General features: G+C 35.2%; 1 protein-coding gene across 6 annotated transcripts in view; it reads left to right on the top strand.

Annotated features, from left to right (window-relative positions):
* The window catches only part of EML4 (EMAP like 4), a 156,323-nt gene that overhangs the window by 75,806 nt on the left and 61,064 nt on the right, over window positions 1-19,453 (top strand). For 2 of the 6 annotated variants that reach the window (XM_004770918.3, XM_045079175.1), the window contains 5 exons: window positions 7,789-7,918; window positions 9,908-10,081; window positions 11,984-12,112; window positions 12,815-12,840; window positions 13,031-13,063. In XM_004770918.3, the coding sequence (XP_004770975.1) occupies window positions 7,789-7,918; window positions 9,908-10,081; window positions 11,984-12,112; window positions 12,815-12,840; window positions 13,031-13,063 (492 nt within the window). Of the gene's footprint in view, window positions 1-7,788; window positions 7,919-9,907; window positions 10,082-11,983; window positions 12,113-12,814; window positions 12,841-13,030; window positions 13,064-16,032; window positions 16,119-19,453 lie in introns of those variants that run through there. The other 4 variants (XM_004770920.3, XM_004770919.3, XM_004770921.3 and 1 more) reach the window with 4 other exon arrangements.

Raw genomic sequence — 19,453 nt, 5'->3', positions numbered from 1 at the left:
TTAATATTAAACAGGATTAATATATTAATGATATAAACATTTGGAATAAACGTTTTAAAATAAAATACTTTTTTAAAAAATGAAATTATTTTGTGGGTATTTTTTATTTTTTTCTTTATTGAAAAGGTAATTTCCAATACTATGGAAAATTTTATGTGAGTTTTTTTAGTCCTCTGTGAAATTAGAATTTATCATACTCACTTTCATGTAAAATACTGACAGGACAATAATCACTATCATCTTCTTAAGATAGCTACATTTTCTAGAGGATTTTTCTTGAGGAGTAAGGCTAAACCCCCATGGATAATTTTAAGTGTGGAACCTTTTTGCAAAGCTGTGGTTAAAAGCACAGGTCAACTTCCTTATTGATGAAGTCAACTAGTTTTGCAGATGGTAGTGATATGGGCAGAGGGCATGATTTCACTTTAGATGTGACTAAAACTAAATGTTAATAGTGTGTATGCTTATGGCTTAATGACATTCTGCTGTGTTACTTCATAGTAGTATTGCCATTCAGTAAATGCCAAAATCAGATATACACCTAACTAGTCATTTCAGTATTTTTAGTTCTCTTCTTTTAGTTTATCCTCTCCCATGTGCCAGCAGTATTAAAGCTAAGCCCTATTTTTTCTTGAATATGTTATGCTAGATGCTTATCTGAGGTAGAAAGTTTTCCTAACAGTTTTTAGGTAGCCAGTCATTTAATTTTCTCATATACCTTCTTTTCTGTGGAGAATTTTTTCCTTTTGACGGCATGTGTTCATAATATATGCAGCAGTTGCCACTGAGTTCCTGCCAAAAGAAAAAAAAAAATTACCTGTACTTTGGAACAAACGGGAAGGCCCAGGGAACACTTAGGCAGTATTAACTGCCAGGAAGACAAATTATGTCACAGCTGGTGCCTGGGAAACCCATTAAGACCTCTTGGGGTGACCAAATGAATGTAATTTGAGAATACAGTGACATTATGTGAAGACAAGCTGTTAGTACACAATGGTATACAAGCAAAGGAATCAAATTTATCTGAAGGTGGGAATCAGTCATCTTAAACCAGGAAACTGTTGGTAAGCCAAAAGTATCAAGCATTGCAAATGCTACTTGAGAAATGAGAGAACCCTGAGGAAAAATTGAAATGTGGAGGGTGTCAGTTTTCTAAAAGAAAACAATCCTAATTATATAGAATCTGGGATAGCAGATAGGCACTAGTTTTGTATCATTGCCTCTTACTTCAAATAACATTTGGGAGAAGACAGGGTTGTCATAATTTTGCTGTAAATGCTGTTGATAAATAAATTACACTGATCAGGTTGAAAGGTGTGAATTTCCCTTATAGGCCCTTGGGCTAAAATGGCTGGTAATTGTAGAGGGAAATGGGAGAGTGTTTTATCATTTGACAACAGATCAGACTTCTGAGATGTTCCATCCTGGGCTCAGACTCCTAACCCTGAGCTCAAGACCTGAGCTGAGATCAAGAGTCAGACGCTTAACCGACTGAGCCACCCAGGAGTCCTCAGCTCAAAACATACTTTTTAAAAAAAATTAGTGGTCATTAGGAATTAAAAAGGACTAAAGTGCACCTTCCTGTGAGACAAAAGGAAAGGAGCTTGAGTATGAGGAGAATGGAAGAGGTCTGCAGTTGGAACTATGGGCATGTGATAGAGAATCTGAGATAAATACAAGATTTTGAATATCAGCTAGAGTTCTTCCTCCATGGACCACCTTTACCCTTCTCCTGATCAAAAATGTTCCCATTATTTATAAAGCTCAAACTAGTTCCTGAAAATATTTCCATTTATTGTCTCTTCTTGGAATTATTTAAAAGTTTTTTGTGTGTCTGTTTTGGTATGTATATTTGATGTTTCTGCTAGATTGTAAACTCTTTGAAGGCAGAACAGTTTAGTTTCTTACTTTAGTAAGTTTCTTACTATAGTAAGTAAGTTTCTTAACATAGTTTCTTACTAATTCTTGGGATAACTCGGTAAGTACTTGTTAAATTGAATGTGGGAAGAAGGAAGTTTTAGGGGTGCCTGGGTGGCTCAGATGGTTAAGCGTATGCCTTCTGCTAAGGTCATGATCCCAGAGTGCTGGGATCAAACCCCATGTCTGGCTCTGCTCAGCAGGGAGTTTGCTTCTCCCTCTGCCTCTTCCCCTTCTCTGCTTGTGCTTTCCCTCTCAAATAAGTAAAATTTTAAAAGAAGAAGAAGAAGAAAGTCTTAGAAGCAGGAAATGGTGGTTTAAAAAAAAAAAACACGCTTTAGAGAGAGTTACTGGGATAGATGTAGGAACAAGAGGATCTTATAGATGAGGGTAGCCAGGATCTGAGATTTTGAGATTTTGAAGATTTTATTTATTTATTTGCAGGGAGAGGAGCAGGAAAGAATTCCAAGCAGATTCCATGCTGAGCATGGAGCCCTATCTGGAGCTCAGTCTCATAACCCTGAAATCATGACCTGAGCCAAAACTAAGAGTCAGATACTTAACCAACTGACCCACGGGGTGCCCTTAGATTGTGAGATTTTGAATATGTAGTAGTTTCTAGTGATAACTTTTCTGTGTGAGTCGAGAGCATAGTGAAGTTCAGAAGTATTTAGGAATTGTCAGGCTAAGTTACCAGAAAGGTCATATGCTTGGGTTTGTCATCAGGAATATAAACTATATGATTAGTATCCTCATGTCATAAAAATTATTGCTACCTTTTTAACTGGCATTATGATGATTTGTACTGTGATTAAAACCAAATTAATACCTTCCTGGTTTATAGACTTTTAGCCTAAGTTTCTGGGTTGCTGCTCAGAATTAGAACTACTTTTACTTTTGTGCCTTTGGTTACTAGAGGTTACTGTTGCTTCCAGTCTTGTAGGCTAATCTTTGAGATTACAGCTCAGATTTTACAATACCCAAGCCCTGGAAGAGAGGGGGTGTGTGTGTGTGTGTGTGTGTGTGTGTGTAGCTAACGGTGCATTCCAGTCATGGATTTGTGTTTAACAGCAGTAATCATTTTTATGTTCCATTCTTCTGGGTCCTGATTTTCAAAGAATACACTTTAGACCTCTCAGTTGAAAAACAAGCATTCACTCACAGTTTCTTTTTGTTTTTTGCCTCTGCTTTACTTAAGGCATTGCCTCTACCTTAGGAGATCTTTCACTCTTTCATCCAAATACTAAGGGGTCCCAGTACCAAGAGCTACTCAAATCAAACTATAGGATTGAAAGAGATCACGAAAATCTTCTTTTGGCCTTTTCTTGCTATTTTTACTGAAATCTGGGGACCTTGATGATTTAGTACTATTATCTACTTAGAATGTCCTTTCCCCATACTCTCCCTGGTAAATTCCTATCTGTTATCCTGGCACAGCTTGAAATGTCACTCTACATTTGGCAGAATTCTTTCTACTTACTATTCCTTCTGCCTGGACTCAAATTTTCGTTTCACTGCCTACTACAGTAGAACCCTGAGTATATTAATAATTTCTCTAATTTCTTCAGCAGTAAAATTGGGATGATAATAGTAAATCCCTGCTAGGATTATGCTTAAAATCAAAGGATATACTACTTGTAAAGTACCTACGACAGTGCCTAGCATGTAGCAACCATTTGGTTATTAATATTACTCTGTACCATATACTGTATGTCAGTGTCTGTTTCCTTCATCTTTTCACTGTACACAGCACTGTTTCAAGTTCTGGAGATTAAAGAAATAAAAAACACTACCTTGCCCCCAAAGGACCTCAGATAAACTGAGATGACAGGTCAGTATTACAAAATTATAAGTAATTGGTATTAAAAAGGTAGATTTAGGGTGCTGTGGGAGCACCTAGAATAAAATACTTAAACTGGGTTTGAAAGTTTCTTGCCAAGAGATTACATCAGCACTCACCTACCTTCATGATTTTTCACAGCCACTACTTATCAGTGCCATTTCCCAAATTGTTCCCAGATCTGGACTTCAGCACTTCAGAATTGTCTATCTACTTACTAGATTTCTCTGCTTGTGTGTTATCCTTCAGAATTCGTAAATGTAAAATGTCTCCAAACAGAATTCCTTATTCTTTAAAGTCTTAAACATTTCTTAAAACTGATTCCTCCTCTGCATTCATACTACCAGGCTCTTATTTCAGGTTCCCATCATCTTATGCTTGGACCACTGCCCTGAAATCTGCTCTTCACATAGCCACTAGAGGGTTTTCTCTAAAATGTAAATTGAACTAACTACTTTTTTAAGCTCAAAACCTTTTAGTGGTCTCTATTCTCTTTAGATAGTCTCCATGATCTGACTGCTGCTTACCTGTGCCATCTGAACTCTGCTCCCTCTTGTTCTACATTCTCACCATACAAAGAGCTTTTTGTCTGCCTCCTCCCTTCCATGCACATAAACACCCCACTTAGCTATTACATTCTTTCTGTTTCTTTACACATACTAGAATAAGATCCAAGTATCTTATCACCTACATTTTACCTGGCTTAACAGTTTGTTGTGCATTTCTTTTAGGGAATCTTTCTTGAGCTCTGTATTCTTAATCATCTTTACAGAGTTATGTGTCTTAGTACTTCTGTGATATTCTGATTACCACATATTTACATTGCCAGTATGATTCTCTTGCAAGATTTTGAATGCCTTGATGCCAGTAACTGCCTTTTACTCTTTTGTAAAACACTTTGTTTCATCAGGGAGTCAGCTTGGATATTCTCTCTCCCTCCGTCCCTCCCCGTTTGAGCACTCTCACTCTTTTTCTTTCTTTCAAAGAAATAAATCTGGGAGTCAGAGGGAGATCTAAGCAGGAGAAGAAGATACAGCAAGTGAGAGTGAGAAAAAATGGTCAGAGAGCTAAGGAGAAATTCAGGCAAAGGCAGTGTCCTAGAAACTAAGGACATTGTCCTTGACTGAGTGATCAGCAGTATTTGATGCTGAAGGAACGTTGAGCAAGATTAGTACTGGAAAGTAGCCATTGAATTTAGTGACAAAGAACTAAGGTCACCATTTGGCAAGAAAAATGTCTATGAAATGGTTAGATGATAGCCAGATTGCAGAAGGTTAAGGTGCATTCCTACCAGAAATACACAAGGGTTCCATTTTCTTCGCAACCTTTTTAACATTTGCATTTTTGGGGTTTTTGGTTTTGATGTAATAGCAATAATGTAATGGGCCTACAGCTGTGGTACCATACCCAATGGGTGTGATTGATCTCCTTTTTGAAATGAGGTTTGGGACATTGAAAGAGCATAGAAAGTGGATTGCAGACTATATGTTTGTTTGTTTGTTTGTTTTTACATAATGGTTAATGGGGTTTTTTGGGTGTGTAACAAAAAGTTAAAAAAAAAATTGTATTTCACAACCAGCTGTTGATATAGCAAAAGCAGTGCTCAGAGGAAAATCTGTAGCTGTAAATGCCTATGCTGAAACAGGTCTCAAATCAGAAACCTGACTTTAAAGAAATAGAAAAAGAAAAGTACTAAACCCAAAGCCATGCTAGCAGAGGGAAAGAAAAATAAAGATTAGAGATAAATGAAGTAGAAAACAGATAAACAATAGAGCCAGTGTAACCAAATGTTGGTTTTTTAAAAGATGAACAAACATGACAAGCTTTTATGTCGAATGAAAAAGAAGGTTTAAATACTAAAATCAGAAATGAATGTGGGGACCTTTCAGAAATAAAAGGATTGTAAGAGAGCATTGTGAACAACTTCTATCATTGTCTTATTGAAAAATGAGCAAAGGACTTGATAATTCTCTAAAGAATTATACAAATAGCCAACAAACTCAGTGAGATTCTCATTAGGGAAATGCAAATCAAAACTACAGTGAAATGGCACTTAACATTATTAACTGAGCACTTTATTATATTAAGTTTAGCTATAATTTTAAAAAAATGCAGGCGACCTAGATGACTCAGTCAAGTAAGTATCTGACTCTTGATTTTGACTCAAGTCATGATCTCAGGGTGGTAAGATAGAGCCCCATTGGAGGCTCCACATTCAGTGGGGCATGTACTTGAGATTCTCTCCCTCTCCTTTTCCCTCTGCTTCCCCTCCCAAGATAAATACCTGTTTTTATAAAATGAATATAGCAAGTGTTGGTAAGGATGTGGTGAAATAAGAATCCGTTAGGCATTGCTGGTGGGATTATAAATGAACAGCTGCTGTGTTAATGGTTCCTCATTAAGTAATACATAAAATAACCATGTGACCCAGTGGTTCTACTCCTTAGTTCTATACCCAGTAGAATTGAAAACAGATGTTTGAATGAAAACTTGTAAGCAAATGTTTATGGTAGCACAATTCACATAAACCTAAAGACTGAAACAATCCAGGTGTCCCTTAATAGATAAACAAGATGTGGTATATTCATACAGTGGAATATTACTCAGCCATAAAAAGTAATAAAGTACTCATACACATGCTGCCACATGGATGAACCTCAAAAACATTGTGCCAAGTAAAATAAGCCAGACACAAAAGAGCACATATTGTATGATTCCATGTGTAGAAGTATTCAGAATAGGCAGATATATAGAGGAAATACAAATTAATGGTTGACATGGGCTGAGGGGAAGAAGGAGAGAATGGGGAGTGACTGTTCATTGAATAGAGGGTGTCTGGGGTAATCAGAATGTTCTGCAATCCAATATGGCTTCACAACATTGTGACTATACTAAATGCCACTGAACTGTGTACCTTTTTAAATGCTTAAAATGGTCAGCTTTGTTATAAGCATTTTACCACAATTTAAAAAAAAAAAAAAGCTGTCAATATAACAAGGAGTCACTTGTTTGGCAGTCTAGCAGTAAATCTGATGACCAATGGTATTAGCATAATTTGGAAGTTATTGTACATTCTTATAAATAAAAATTTTCCTGGGAAATTTCAAAAAGTAAATACAGGGACTCCTGGGTGGCTCAGTTGGTTAAGCAGCTGCCTTCGGCTCAGGTCATGATCCCAGTGTCCTGGGATCGAGTCCCACGTCGGGCTCCTTGCTCAGCGGGGAGCCTGCTTCTCCCTCTGCCTGCTATTCTGTCTGCCTGTGCTCTCTCTCTCCCCCTCTCTCTCTTGATAAATAAATAAAATCTTTAAAAAAAAAAAAAGTAAATACAATAGATATCTCCATCTTCCTTTCTTCTGAATTACTTGGTTAGAGATTAGGTCTAGGAATCTCCATATTAAGGAAACATTATAGATGATTGTAATACAGGTTGGCAAGTGAAATAACTGTCAGATTTAACATTTATGGTTCTAGAATTTCTTTTTCTTTTTCTTTTTTTTTAAGATTTTGTTTATTTGACACAGAGATTGCAGGTAGGCAGAGAGGCAGACAGAGAGAGAGGGGAAAGCAGGCTCCCCACTGCACAGAGAGCCCAATGCGGGGCTCGATTCCAGGACCCTGAGATCATGACCTGAGACAAAGGCAGAGGCTTAACCCACTGAGCCACCCAGGCGCCCCTGTGGTTCTAGAATTTCTAAATAATTTGATTTCAGTAGAGCTGAAATTTCTGAAAATCAGTGATGTAGAAATTTGTGATTTACTTTGCATCATGTGTTTTAAAGCTGTTGTGTGTAGAGGGCAAACCATTTCGCTAGAGAGTAAGTCTAGCTGCAGTGTGGTAATTTAGCATGGCCTTTTTATAGGTCTGTTTTGATAAGATTAAGTTTAGAGACATTAATATTGTATGCTGCATACCAGAGGGAGCACTTTGCTTACTTAGTTCTAAGACTAATGGACTTAATTTTTTAAACTTCCAATTTTTGAGGAGTATTTTAAAATTTGATGTAAAAATTTTTTCTTAACCACTTTTAGGCCCTCCAGGCCTTCGAGAAGCTATTTCTATGTCCTGTATAACCAACGGGAGTGGTGCAAACAGAAAGCCAAGCCACACCAGCTCTGTTGCAATTGCAAGAAAGGAAACTCTTTCATCTGCTGCTAAAAGGTATCCATTTATAATAAGGGAAAGAAAAGCTAACGTAAAATTGTCTGAAAGTGATAATTCATTCTACTTTGGAAAACAAATGAAATAGAGCTGTATGGAATTAAAGTGAGCATGTCCTTTGAGTTCTTTAACTATGAATGTAGATACCCAGCCTATACTCGGTTTACATTCATGTATTTATCAAGTTGTGTGAAGAAGCTTTGCATTCTTACTAAATGTATTTTTGTTCCTGGTTTTGTTTTGTTTTGATAAACATTTGTTGATGAGATATGAATCACTGTATTTAATTATATAAGCAAATTTTCTGTAGCAAGCAGTGCATTTGTGATACAGCAATTTTTAAAGGAGAAATAGAATCTTTGGTATATAAGTGGGAGGCTGAACACGATTATAACTTTTATTCCTTAACCATGACTATAAAATTACAGTGTAATTCAAAATATTGATATTTTTGAGGTACATACTTTTAAAAACTGAATAATAAATAGGCATTTGGGGCCTAGTCTGAAGTCAAGGTATCAGAACTGAATCAGACTGAATGTCATTTTAAAAATTATATTTTTGGGGCGCCTGGTGACTCAGTAGGTTAAGCGTCTGACTTGGTTTCAACTCAGGTCATCATCTTATGGGACAAGGGATGGAGCCCCTTATTGGGGGGTCTCCTGAGCTCAGCGGGGAATCTGCTTGAGCTTCTCTCCTTCTGCCCTCTCCCCCCCCATGTATATGTGTGCACCCTCTCTCTTAATTTAAAAATTATATTTTAGTATTTTTAACTTTTACTGTGTGATAAATTGTATTTACTATGTATGTTTGTTTAAAATGTTCTTAAACATACTTCCTTGTAGATTATGCACCTTATAGTCAAATTATAAAATGTCCTTTGATTAAGAACTGTAGACAGTTCATAGTTTTCTGCCTTTTCAACCATGGAATTCAAATCTTGATTCCATCTGGTTTATAATATTGTCAAAAATGTGCAGTATAAGGACTCTTATCCAGTAATTAGGAATGGCAAATGCTTCATAAATTAAGATCAGAAGTGCAGAATCACAAGAATTTATATGTAAATATCTTAAATATTTAACTCCAAATATATTCACATAGATTTGTCAATTTTTTAATGAAAGGCTGAGGTTCCCACCCTCTTTCTGATTGTGTGTCTGGTTAGATTCCTTGTTGACTATCTTGCATAAAGTACAGCCATCAATTATTTTTTTTATTACTTTCAATTTTAAGACAAATAAATTTAAAACTCTGGCAGAACAAGAGTTTTTAGAACCCATTTCTTTTTCTTTTTCCTTAACTTTGTTTAATTGTCTCACCTACGTAAAATTTAATGGCATTTTTTTTTTTTAGTAATTCTATTTTATGGAATCTCCCAGAGCATTCAACTTAGTTTTCATGGAAATAAAAGTTCTCTTTTCTACATGTATTTTGTAAGTTTTTTGGGTACTTAATTAATTTACGTAATTAAAATAATCAGTACAACTGGCATAAACAGGTTCTGGGTTGGTGGGAGGATACCTACAATTCCTGGTAAATTTAAAACTCAACTGGCAGGAGGAGAAATACACAGAAGAAATGGGAACCAGAATAATCTACTAAACATAGGGTTTTCTATGTCTTGATATATATATACAGTATGTTTTACAGAGGTAATGGAAAGTGTCACTGATGCTCTGATTTGGGTAAGTTGAAGTCAGTTAAGAGAGCTGCTGTTGTTCCCCAAAATACACCAAGATGGCAAAATGCATTGGGCCATTTTGGTCTCCAAACAATCTTCATAGGGTATATTGCCTTAAAATTCTTATAAATTCTTTACTGAAGATTTTAATAGCTTCCAGAATTTTCAAAGAAATATTTTCATCATTAAATGAAAACGCTGTAAATTGTATTAGTTGTTTGATTTAGTATTTTGAATTCCATCGTTTGAAATATCTTTTTTTTTGTTTAAATATGTGTTGTTCCATGTTATACTTTATTTTACAGTGGTACAGAAAAAAAGAAAGAAAAACCACAAGGACAGAGAGAAAAAAAAGAGGAATCTCATTCTAATGATCAAAGTCCACAAATTCGAGCATCACCTTCTCCCCAGCCCTCTTCACAGCCTCTCCAAATACACAGACAAACTCAAGAAAGCAAGAATTCTGCTCCCACCAAAAGGTTTTAACTGTCCCTGAGTACAGAGCTAGGGAATGGTTGTAATGATACCTAAATTCTGTGACTTGAGAAAAGCTATTCTATCCATGGATTCCAAGAGAAAAGCCTGGTGGCTTCCCCCTCACCACCACTTCTTTGTTGCTAAAATCTCTATTTTAGCACTTTGGAAAAGAAATATTTAAGGTCAAAATTTCTCAGTTAAAACTGGAAAAAAGAAAATCTCAGTTACAAACAGTTTGGTGAATGGAAGACTGTTATTAATAACCTGCTTTAATACCAGACAACATTTTTATAATAAAATTACCAAAATTTATCTAAGCTATGCATAAATTTATAACCATGGACAGAAAATTGCCATTTGTAATTATCCTCATCATATTTTGGCATCATTACAACCTTGAACTTTTAAGGGCCCTTCACAAATGGCTCTTCATTGTGACTGCATCACAGTTTCAGTTTTGGGTTTTGGGAGGATAAGTTCTTGCTTGAGTAGAGAAATAAATCCATTTCACCGGTCTTTTCTATGCTAAAGGCTTGCTTGAGGGCTTCTCTCTGTGTCTGTAATAATTAATATTTTAAAGCTATGAGAGGGGGAGAAGGGAGAAACATTCTAACATTGTGTGTGAACCTAAATTAGGGATCTAAACCTGCATGCTGGGAGTTCAGTGCTACACCTGTCTTGTAATCAGATATTTAGACCAACTGAAAATGAAATTTTCATTTCATTTATAGCATACCTGCTATAGAAATGCTGATTCAGGCTTTATGGTTAGGTATAGATATATTTTATTCATATACTTCTGCTTGGAAATCTCAGGAAAGTTTAAACCATTCCCAGAACTAACTAGGATTTTAGTAAAATGACAGCCATTCCTCAAAGATTTATAATATATTTTTATTTGCTCAATTTAATGTTCTGCCTCAAATCCCTAATAGAAATTTGGGAAAACAAACATTCTCCATTTGATTGATGCATGTTTAACTTGTAAAAAATGATTTGTCTGTGTGTCTCACGCAGATTCTTACGCTGTCTAAATGGTTTGTAATTATTTTTGCCTGGTCTCGAGTTTTTCTTGGATATAATTTATTAATGTTATGTAACTTTGGATTGTGTGTGGTTAAAGGTGGCTTTTTTATAATCAATCTCTTTAAGATTCTGATTTGACTTGGTATCTTCTTTGTCCCAGATCTTTTTTTTCAGCTTCTTAAGGTCTCCTGGAAATGCGCTTGCCATTCTAAATTGCTCTTTGGATATACTATTGCAAGAAGTGTTGGAGACTGGATGAGTGGTAGGATAGTTAGCAATGCAGCTGAAAAATTATAAGTCAGTAATTTCATTTATACATATATGGAATCATTGTTGATAATACAGCACTCTTGTGTTAAGTCATGTTTATTTCTGATCATGGGTAGAAATTATCTTTAAAGGATGTCACAAGAGTTTTACCTTTAATCCCACATTTTACTTAGACAGTGTCATTTGTACCATATATAATCTAATTACACAAGAATATAAAAGATGAAAATAGCAGCTTTGTAATAACTCTAAAAAAAGTACAGGTTTTTTCACAATCTCACAATTTCACAAATTATGAGAAGTATTTTACTCTAGGATTTAAGCATATGTGTTTTTTTCTATCAACAAAAAGCACAGATTTATTTTTTAATCAAATAATATTTCTTCTAGTGAATCTTCTGAATAATAGTGAACATTATTAACAGATTTGCTCATTGCCTTAACTCCTTCACTCATCCAGACAGAACCTTTCAACTAATCCTTCCTTCTCTTTTCTGGATTAGCTTTAAGGAAATGTTTTGCTGCTTTTATGTTCTATTTAAGCTGTCAATTACATGTCATTGCTACCCATAGAATTTTTCTCTAAGAAATTAATATGTTTCTTCCAGCATAAAACGACCACCAACAGCTGAAAAGTCACATAATTCATGGGAAAATTCAGATGAGAGTCGTAATAAATTATTGAGAGCAGTTTCAACGTCAAAATTAATATCAAAAGTTATAAAAAATACAGACAAGTAGGTATTATACTTTCTTAGTTATATCTGAAAATTAATAATTCTGTGACTGTCATGCTTGCATGGATAATTATATGCCCGCTTTGGATCAATTTCTAAAAAATCTATATTATAATTTATCCTTTTTTTTGTTCTAAGTCAGTTTTTTCTTTTAATTAAGTGTCCAAAAAAAAGGAAAGCTATCCTCCTGTTAATGTTCCCCACTCAAATAATAGATCTCTATAATCCCCTAAGATTTCAGTGATTTTTTGTAAGTTCTGTCTCTGCTTTCACTGTTCAGGTGATCTTACGGAATATTCATTGTTTTCTAAAACAGTATATGTTAGAGGGCGCCTGGGTGGCTCTGTCAGTTAAGCGTCTGCCTTCGGCTCAGGTCATGATCCCAGGTCTCCAAGATCAAGCCCTGCATCGGGCTCCCTACTCAATTGGGAGTGTGTTTCTCCCTCTCCCTCTGCCCTTCCTCCCCACTCAGCGACAGAAAGCTCTGTCGCTTTCTCGATAAATAAAATCTTTTTTAAAAGATACATATATTAATAGTTGAGACCAGTGACAAACTTTTAAAAATACCCATGTCCGAATTTCACTTCGAAAGATTTATCTTGGGTGTGGCCTAGACATTGAAGCTTTTATAATTTCTTGAGGTGATTCTTATGATAAGCAAAATAAAATTATAACATAAATATCTTTGAATTTTTTCTGTAGGCATAAAGATGTCATCATCAACCAAGGTAAATTAAAAATCCTTTAAAAAAAAACTTTCTATATCAGTTAAATTTTTGCTAATTTTTAAGCATATTGTCTTGTTTTATTCACTGTACTTTATTAGCTCATAATAATCAAAGAGAAGTTCATTTATTATAGTCATTTAAGAAAATGCCCAGTTTTTATTATAAGATGTGTCATTTTTGTCTCAACCAGCAAAAATGTCAACCCGTGAAAAAAACAACCAAGGTAAGAATAAGCTACACAGTTGGTCGCCTTCTAAGTTAATTTCTTACTGGATCTCTTATTTGGCTTTTCATTATTTATACTATCTGACTTCCTCTTAATATAAGAAATAGGATAATTTGGACCACTGAACCCAGCTATTTTCCTAAAAATCCATTTTATTTCTGTGAGCTCTGAAGATTCATGGTCAGCAGTAGAGATAAATATGTCATTACGAAGAGGTATAAAATAGTAAAGAGAATTTCCCCCTTTTTAAAAAACAATAAAAGTTGCACTGAGAAAAGCCATTTAAAAGATTGATAAAATTTAACTTAATTTCCTCTCTTGCCAACTTCATTGCAAATAATCACTCGTTTCTTGAAACTAAGACTGAAAATATAATGAGTCTAGCAAACCCATTTCCTCTTAGATTTTTCTTTTATATTAATTGTAATTTCTGGCTACTTGCTGTTGTTGGCTTGTTCTGACCAAAAAAGGAGAACAGACTTTATATAATGTGTACTTAATTTAATTGCAAAGTAGGTAAGTTCTATTTCATCAGTTTTACATTCTCCTTGGATTGCTTGCAAATTTAATGGAAGCATGCTGTTCTAAATGAAAGCATGTCCTTTCTGTGCATGCTTTTTATAGCTCATTTCTATGTGTCAAAGTTATCTTTATTTTCCGGGTTATTAGATACAGTGTGGTTAAAATTTTTGTTAGAGATTAGCTTGATTGCTATGGATTTTTACTTTTTTAAATTCTATTAAGAAAAATATTTATTTGTAATCTCCTTTGGATCATTTGTTTTTACATAGGAATTTTAAATGAAGTTGATTTTTGCTGTCATTCTTCTATAGTTATGTCAGACCATCTCCCTTTTTTATAGTTAAGCATATAACTTACCTAATGGTTGAAAGGGAAAAATGAAATTTTATTTATAAAGACAATTATTATATATCAAACACTTTTTAAAAATAGAGATAGCGATAAATAGTGGAAAAAGCTTGGATAGAGAGTCTCTGTCTAGAATTTGGTCCTGACTCTTCTGCATAATAGCCTTGGGACCTAGGCAAAATGACAGTGTCTCTGAGATAGTTTTCTAATCTGAGAATAGTACATATAAAACTTAGTTCATATGACTGCTGAAGTATGAAATAATGTATATGAAAGCACTTTAAGGTGCCTGGGTGGCTCAGTCAGTTAAGTGTCTGCCTTCAGCTCAGGTCATAATCCCCAGGTCCTGGGATCGAGCCCCACTTTGGGCTCTATGCTAAGTGGGGAGACTGCTTCTCTCTCTCCCTCTGCCCCTCCCCCTCCACTCATGCTCACTTTCTTTCAAATAAATAAATTTTAAAAATTTTTTAAGATTTTATTTATTTATTTGAGAGAGAGCATAGGCGTGAGGAGGGGCAGAAGGAGAGGGAGAAGCAGGCTCCCCTCTGAGCAGAGAGCCTGACTTGGACCTCAGTTGTAGAACCCAGGGATCATGATCTGCCCAAAGGCAGATGCTTAACCAACTGAGCCACCCAAGTGCCCCATAAATAAAGTCTTTTTTAAAATTATTTTAAGAAAAGCACTTGAAAATAGAGAACACTGTAAAACTGTAAAATGGTGCTATTATTATTACATATTTTGCTAAAGAGCTCAAGTTTTGTAAGATCCTTGTACAGCTGCCTGCCACTTTCTCGTGTTGTGATATGTTCTTTGGAAGGAAAGAGGAACTTAAGATTAGTAGATAATGAGTGTTTTGTGTTGGTGACAGTTTTCAAACTCATTTAGGTAAGCAGACAAAAGTATTTAAGAGGGAAGGATTTTGCTACAGAAGCATCACTAAAGCAGGGGTTTAGCCAATATCTAGGAAGAAGGACTGAATGAAAAGCTGGAAAAAGTTATAGGAAAATAAATTCTGTTAAAAGAATTTTAACTCAGAAAGGTTGTCCCACGTGTTAGAATTTAATAATATCAAGTGTTGCTTGCATGAAGCCTTATTTTTGGAATATGAGTCTATTATTTTTCCAGTTTAACCTGCTATATTCTGTCTGGATATAGACTCTGTCATTAGAGTGTACCCTCATAGAAAACTCTTTTGTGTTTCAGCTTGTGAGGTAGTTGAGACTTGGTAGATGGGTTCTAGATGGTTTAAGAGATGAGATAGGTAGAGAGTATGGGAGATCAGGAACAATGAGATCTATCTATGAAGAATAGCTTGAGTAACTTGGTAAAATGGGGAACATTTGAGGTGGAGGAGGTGTGTGGAAAAGAGTAAGAATTTCGATTTTTCAGCTTCTATAAGACTTAATTCACTTGTAGAGAAGTGTAGTACACAACGTAGTATCAGTGTTTAAACATGTATTTTGGAGTCCAGAGACCAGTTCCACCATTTACTTAGCTGTGTAACCTCGAGCAGGTTATTTTACCATAAGTCTTCATTTTCTTATTATTGAGACAATCATAAATCCTCACAGAGTTAATATAAAAATTAAAGATAAAATATAGTACCTGGGGGCCACCTGGGTGGCTAAGTGGATTAAAGCCTCTGCCTTTAGCTCAGGTCATGATCCCAGGGTCCTGGGATCGAACCCCACATCGGGCTGTGCACTCAGCGGGGAGCCTGCTTCCTCCTCTCTCTCTGCCTGCTTCCTCTTCTCTCTCTGCCTGCTTCTCTGCCTACTTGGGATCTTTCTCTGTAAAATAAATAAATAAAATCTTAAAAAAAAAATGTAGTACCTGGGACATAGTACCCAAATAAAATTTAATTATTGATATATGTGAATCTGACAGTAAAATTTTGCACTCAGACTTGTGGAGTAAGATGAAAAGATAACTGTTAAATAGATTATCTTTATTTAATATAAGTTGTAGATATATTTTTCAAGTTTGTATTTGTTTTGCATGGCATATTTTACACCACATTTTCTTATACTCTAGTTATTAATCCAAACATCATTTTTGGACAATCTTTTAAAAATATGATTTATTAATTTCTTTAGCTCTTTTTTGACAATGACCAGTATGACTTGCTCCAAGCCATCTGCTTTGATTTGGGAAGAAGACTATTTACATTTGGTACATTTAGGTGAGTGGTAGCAGAAAAAGCTTGGCCTGAAGGGCCTGTATCCTTCAGCCACAGCAGAGTACAAGAAGAGCTATAAAACTGCATATTTTGATCAATACTTAGGTAGAAGGAGAGAACTGTAGTTGAAAGCAAGAGGAGGTGGAGTGAAATGTGTTGTACACAGGACAGTCTGAGGCTAGGTACGGAAGAAAGGACAGCTTATATCACCAAAAAGAGACTCTTACTGAGTTCAGTCTTTACCTACACTCAGATACTGAAACAGAAATCTCATTTCATCACTTTTCTCCCTAGTTCTTTTGGATTCTTCTCCGACTGCAAGAGAAAGACTTAGCACATCAGGTTAAACTGTGAATAAGTTTTCTTATAGGGTTATTCATTATTAGATGTAGTGGTTAGGTTCTAATATAGTACTATTCATTTGAGAAGTTACTGATCAAGTTTTTGGAGCTAACTTTGGGGACTATAAGCACCTTTTATAAAATTATCTGTTGTAAAAAATAGGTAGCTCTCTGACAGATTTTATAATAAAATTAGTATACAGTTTATAAACTCATGCTTAGGGTAATCAAGTAGATTACATTTTTTTAATATGGAAAATAAGTGTCATCTGTCCTCCTTTCTAGAGGAGAACCTGAATGTCTTCAAATTATTGCATGTTACTGGGTTTTTTCCCAAACTTAAATAATCTTAAATCCTTTTCTCTTGTGGCATCTTGTAGCATTCTTTAGAATTAGTACATAGTTAATTAGTCTGGTCATGTTGAGAGCCTGAATGACTCAGACCGCCACTGCTTAATTGAGGAAAAATCATCAGTCCTCAAATAGCACTCTTGCTTCCTTTCGCAGTGTTGCCTCATGGCTCTAATCTTAGATGCATTCATGCTTAACTACTAGATCAATGCAAGAACTATAGGTGTGTTTAGATGAGAGAGCAGTAATTATAATATTTTAAAGAATTGAGAAGTGTCTCATGATAGATAGCTGTCTAAAAATGACTGTAGGTGAAAAATACTTTAAAAGTCATTAAAAGTCATTTTGAAATACATGCTATGTAAAACATGGAAGTAATTTGGTGTAGCCAAAACAGTTGTTAAAATAATCTGAAAATACTAAACTTGTTTACAAAATTGGAGAAAGGGGAAAAAAACCTGACTAATCTTGTTATTTTTTTGACAGCCGTTATTTTTCTGATGTTTATTATTCTTTATCAGATACACATTTTGAACATCCACTCTTCATAACAAATATTTATTGAGTGCTTATTTTGTCAGGCCCTGCTCTTAAGCACTTGGGGATATAGCAGTGACAGTCTGCACTCTGTGGAACTTATATTCTACATAATAAGAAAAAAATAATATTTAATGTGTCAGGAGGTAATATATATTGAGAAAGAATGAGAAGAGTAGAGAATTGCTATTTTACATAGAGTGGTTAGGGAAGACATTTCTGATAAAGTGACATTGAACCACCTACAGGACATGAGTGAAATATATGGATATCTGGAGAAAAGAACTTCATGAACAGAGAAAACTGAAAGTACACAAGCCGTGAGGTGACAGCTTTCTTGCTGTGTTAAGGGACAGCAAAGAGGTTATTGATTATAGTGTATATACAATTTTCTATTTGTTAATCATTTCATTTATTAAATACAGATTCATTCTAAGTAACAGAAGCTTCATTAGGCACCTCACTTAGGAAGGGGAAGTAAAGTGTTATGGCAGAAAGAGTCCAAGAATAAGAAGTTGAGACATAGTTAGGGGTGAAATGACCTGTACCACACAAAGTTTAAAGAACCAGAATCCTCAATAACTGAAATTATGAGCATGAGTTAGGAATTTGCCAAAGGAAGTTATAGGGAGAAAAAGTATTGTTCATCTGGGAATAAAGTTTTCCCTATGATTCTGAGACCTTGGACCTCAGTTTCCTCACATACATAAGGCTTAGACTAGATGTCACGAAGAGTCTCTCTTAATAAATTTTTAAAACCCTTTCCTGCAGCAAATAGAAAATGGAAGACAGCTCTCCATACCTTAACTAACTTGCTTTTAATTTACGTCTTTTGTTCATGCCATGTGTTGTTTTCTGTCCTGTTGGCTTCAGGCATGTTTCGTCCAAACCTGATCGCACCTCTGTAAACTGAGCATCATCATATCTGAAAGAACAGCTAGAGTTTGTCTATAAGAATATAAAGGGTAGCAGTGATCTACTGACACTGTCTCTGTTGTGTTACCTACTGGGAGGGAGTATATACCTGCTAAGAAGGTATGCAGTTTGAAACAAACTAAAAAAGCCAAAAGCCTTTAACTGAGCTATAGATAGAATTTATCCCTGTTGTTACTAAGATGGTATCCAAAACTTTGCAGTTCCCAAATTTAGGAAGAAGTATGCTAGCTTTAAGTCTGTTCTAGTGTGAACGGGCAGAAAAGGCAGGAAACTGGGTATTATACTTCCAAAAAATATACTCACTTCAGAAATTTAGATACTGAATCATTTTAAATGTGCAACATAAACATTCCTTATATCCCTATGAGTCTGGACTTTGTCCATGAATTCTCTGTATTTTAAAATGAAACTGATAGGGTTTCTCTTTGGGAAATTTCCTTTTTTTTTTTTTTTTTTTTTTGGTAAGTCCTATGAAGCCGAGATTTCTTATTTCTTGATGTTGTTGTTAGCAGTCTTCTAGATTAAAATATGGTTAAAGGCTGTCCCATTATTATTATTTTTTTAAAATGTAAACAATAGCAACTTTTAAGAATATGTGTTCCTGGGGCACCTGAGTGGCTCAGTGGGTTAAGCCTCTGCTTTCAGCTCAGATCATGATCTCAGGGTCCTGGGATCGAGCTTCACATGGAGCTATCTGCTGAGCAGAGAGCCTGCTTTCCCTTCTCTCTCGCCTGCCTCTCTGCCTACTTGTGATCTCTGTCAAGTAAATAAAGAAAATCTCAAAAAAAAAAAGAATATGAGTTCCTGGCATCCTCTTTTTCTTATCTTCAGTTAACAAAAAAGTCCAGCCTGTCCCCTTTGGACATGGAGAATATGACATTTCATAACAGAACATCCTTATCTTGTGCATATTTATTTTATTCTGGTTAAAGACTTCATCTGTACTGTATTTTCACAAGCCACAGGCATAAGCTTTTTAAAAAAATCTAAACTGGAAAAATGCAATTAACCAGAAAAATCTCCATTCCTCAAGCTTGCCAGTTAAATGAGTTAGCATAGTAAAAAATCCACTCTGTCCAGAAATGGCAAGTAGACTTTGTATGTGTTTCTTACTCTGTCATTTGTTACTGTTTTCCTGAAGCACTTAGAAAAGAATTCTGAAACTTGTGATTA

This window comes from Mustela putorius, unplaced genomic scaffold (assembly GCF_011764305.1).
Source record: "Mustela putorius furo isolate JIRA1106 unplaced genomic scaffold, ASM1176430v1.1 tig00000281_pilon_pilon_pilon, whole genome shotgun sequence".
Lineage (NCBI taxonomy): Eukaryota > Metazoa > Chordata > Mammalia > Carnivora > Mustelidae > Mustela > Mustela putorius.
This window is presented reverse-complemented; position numbering and strand designations above follow the sequence as displayed.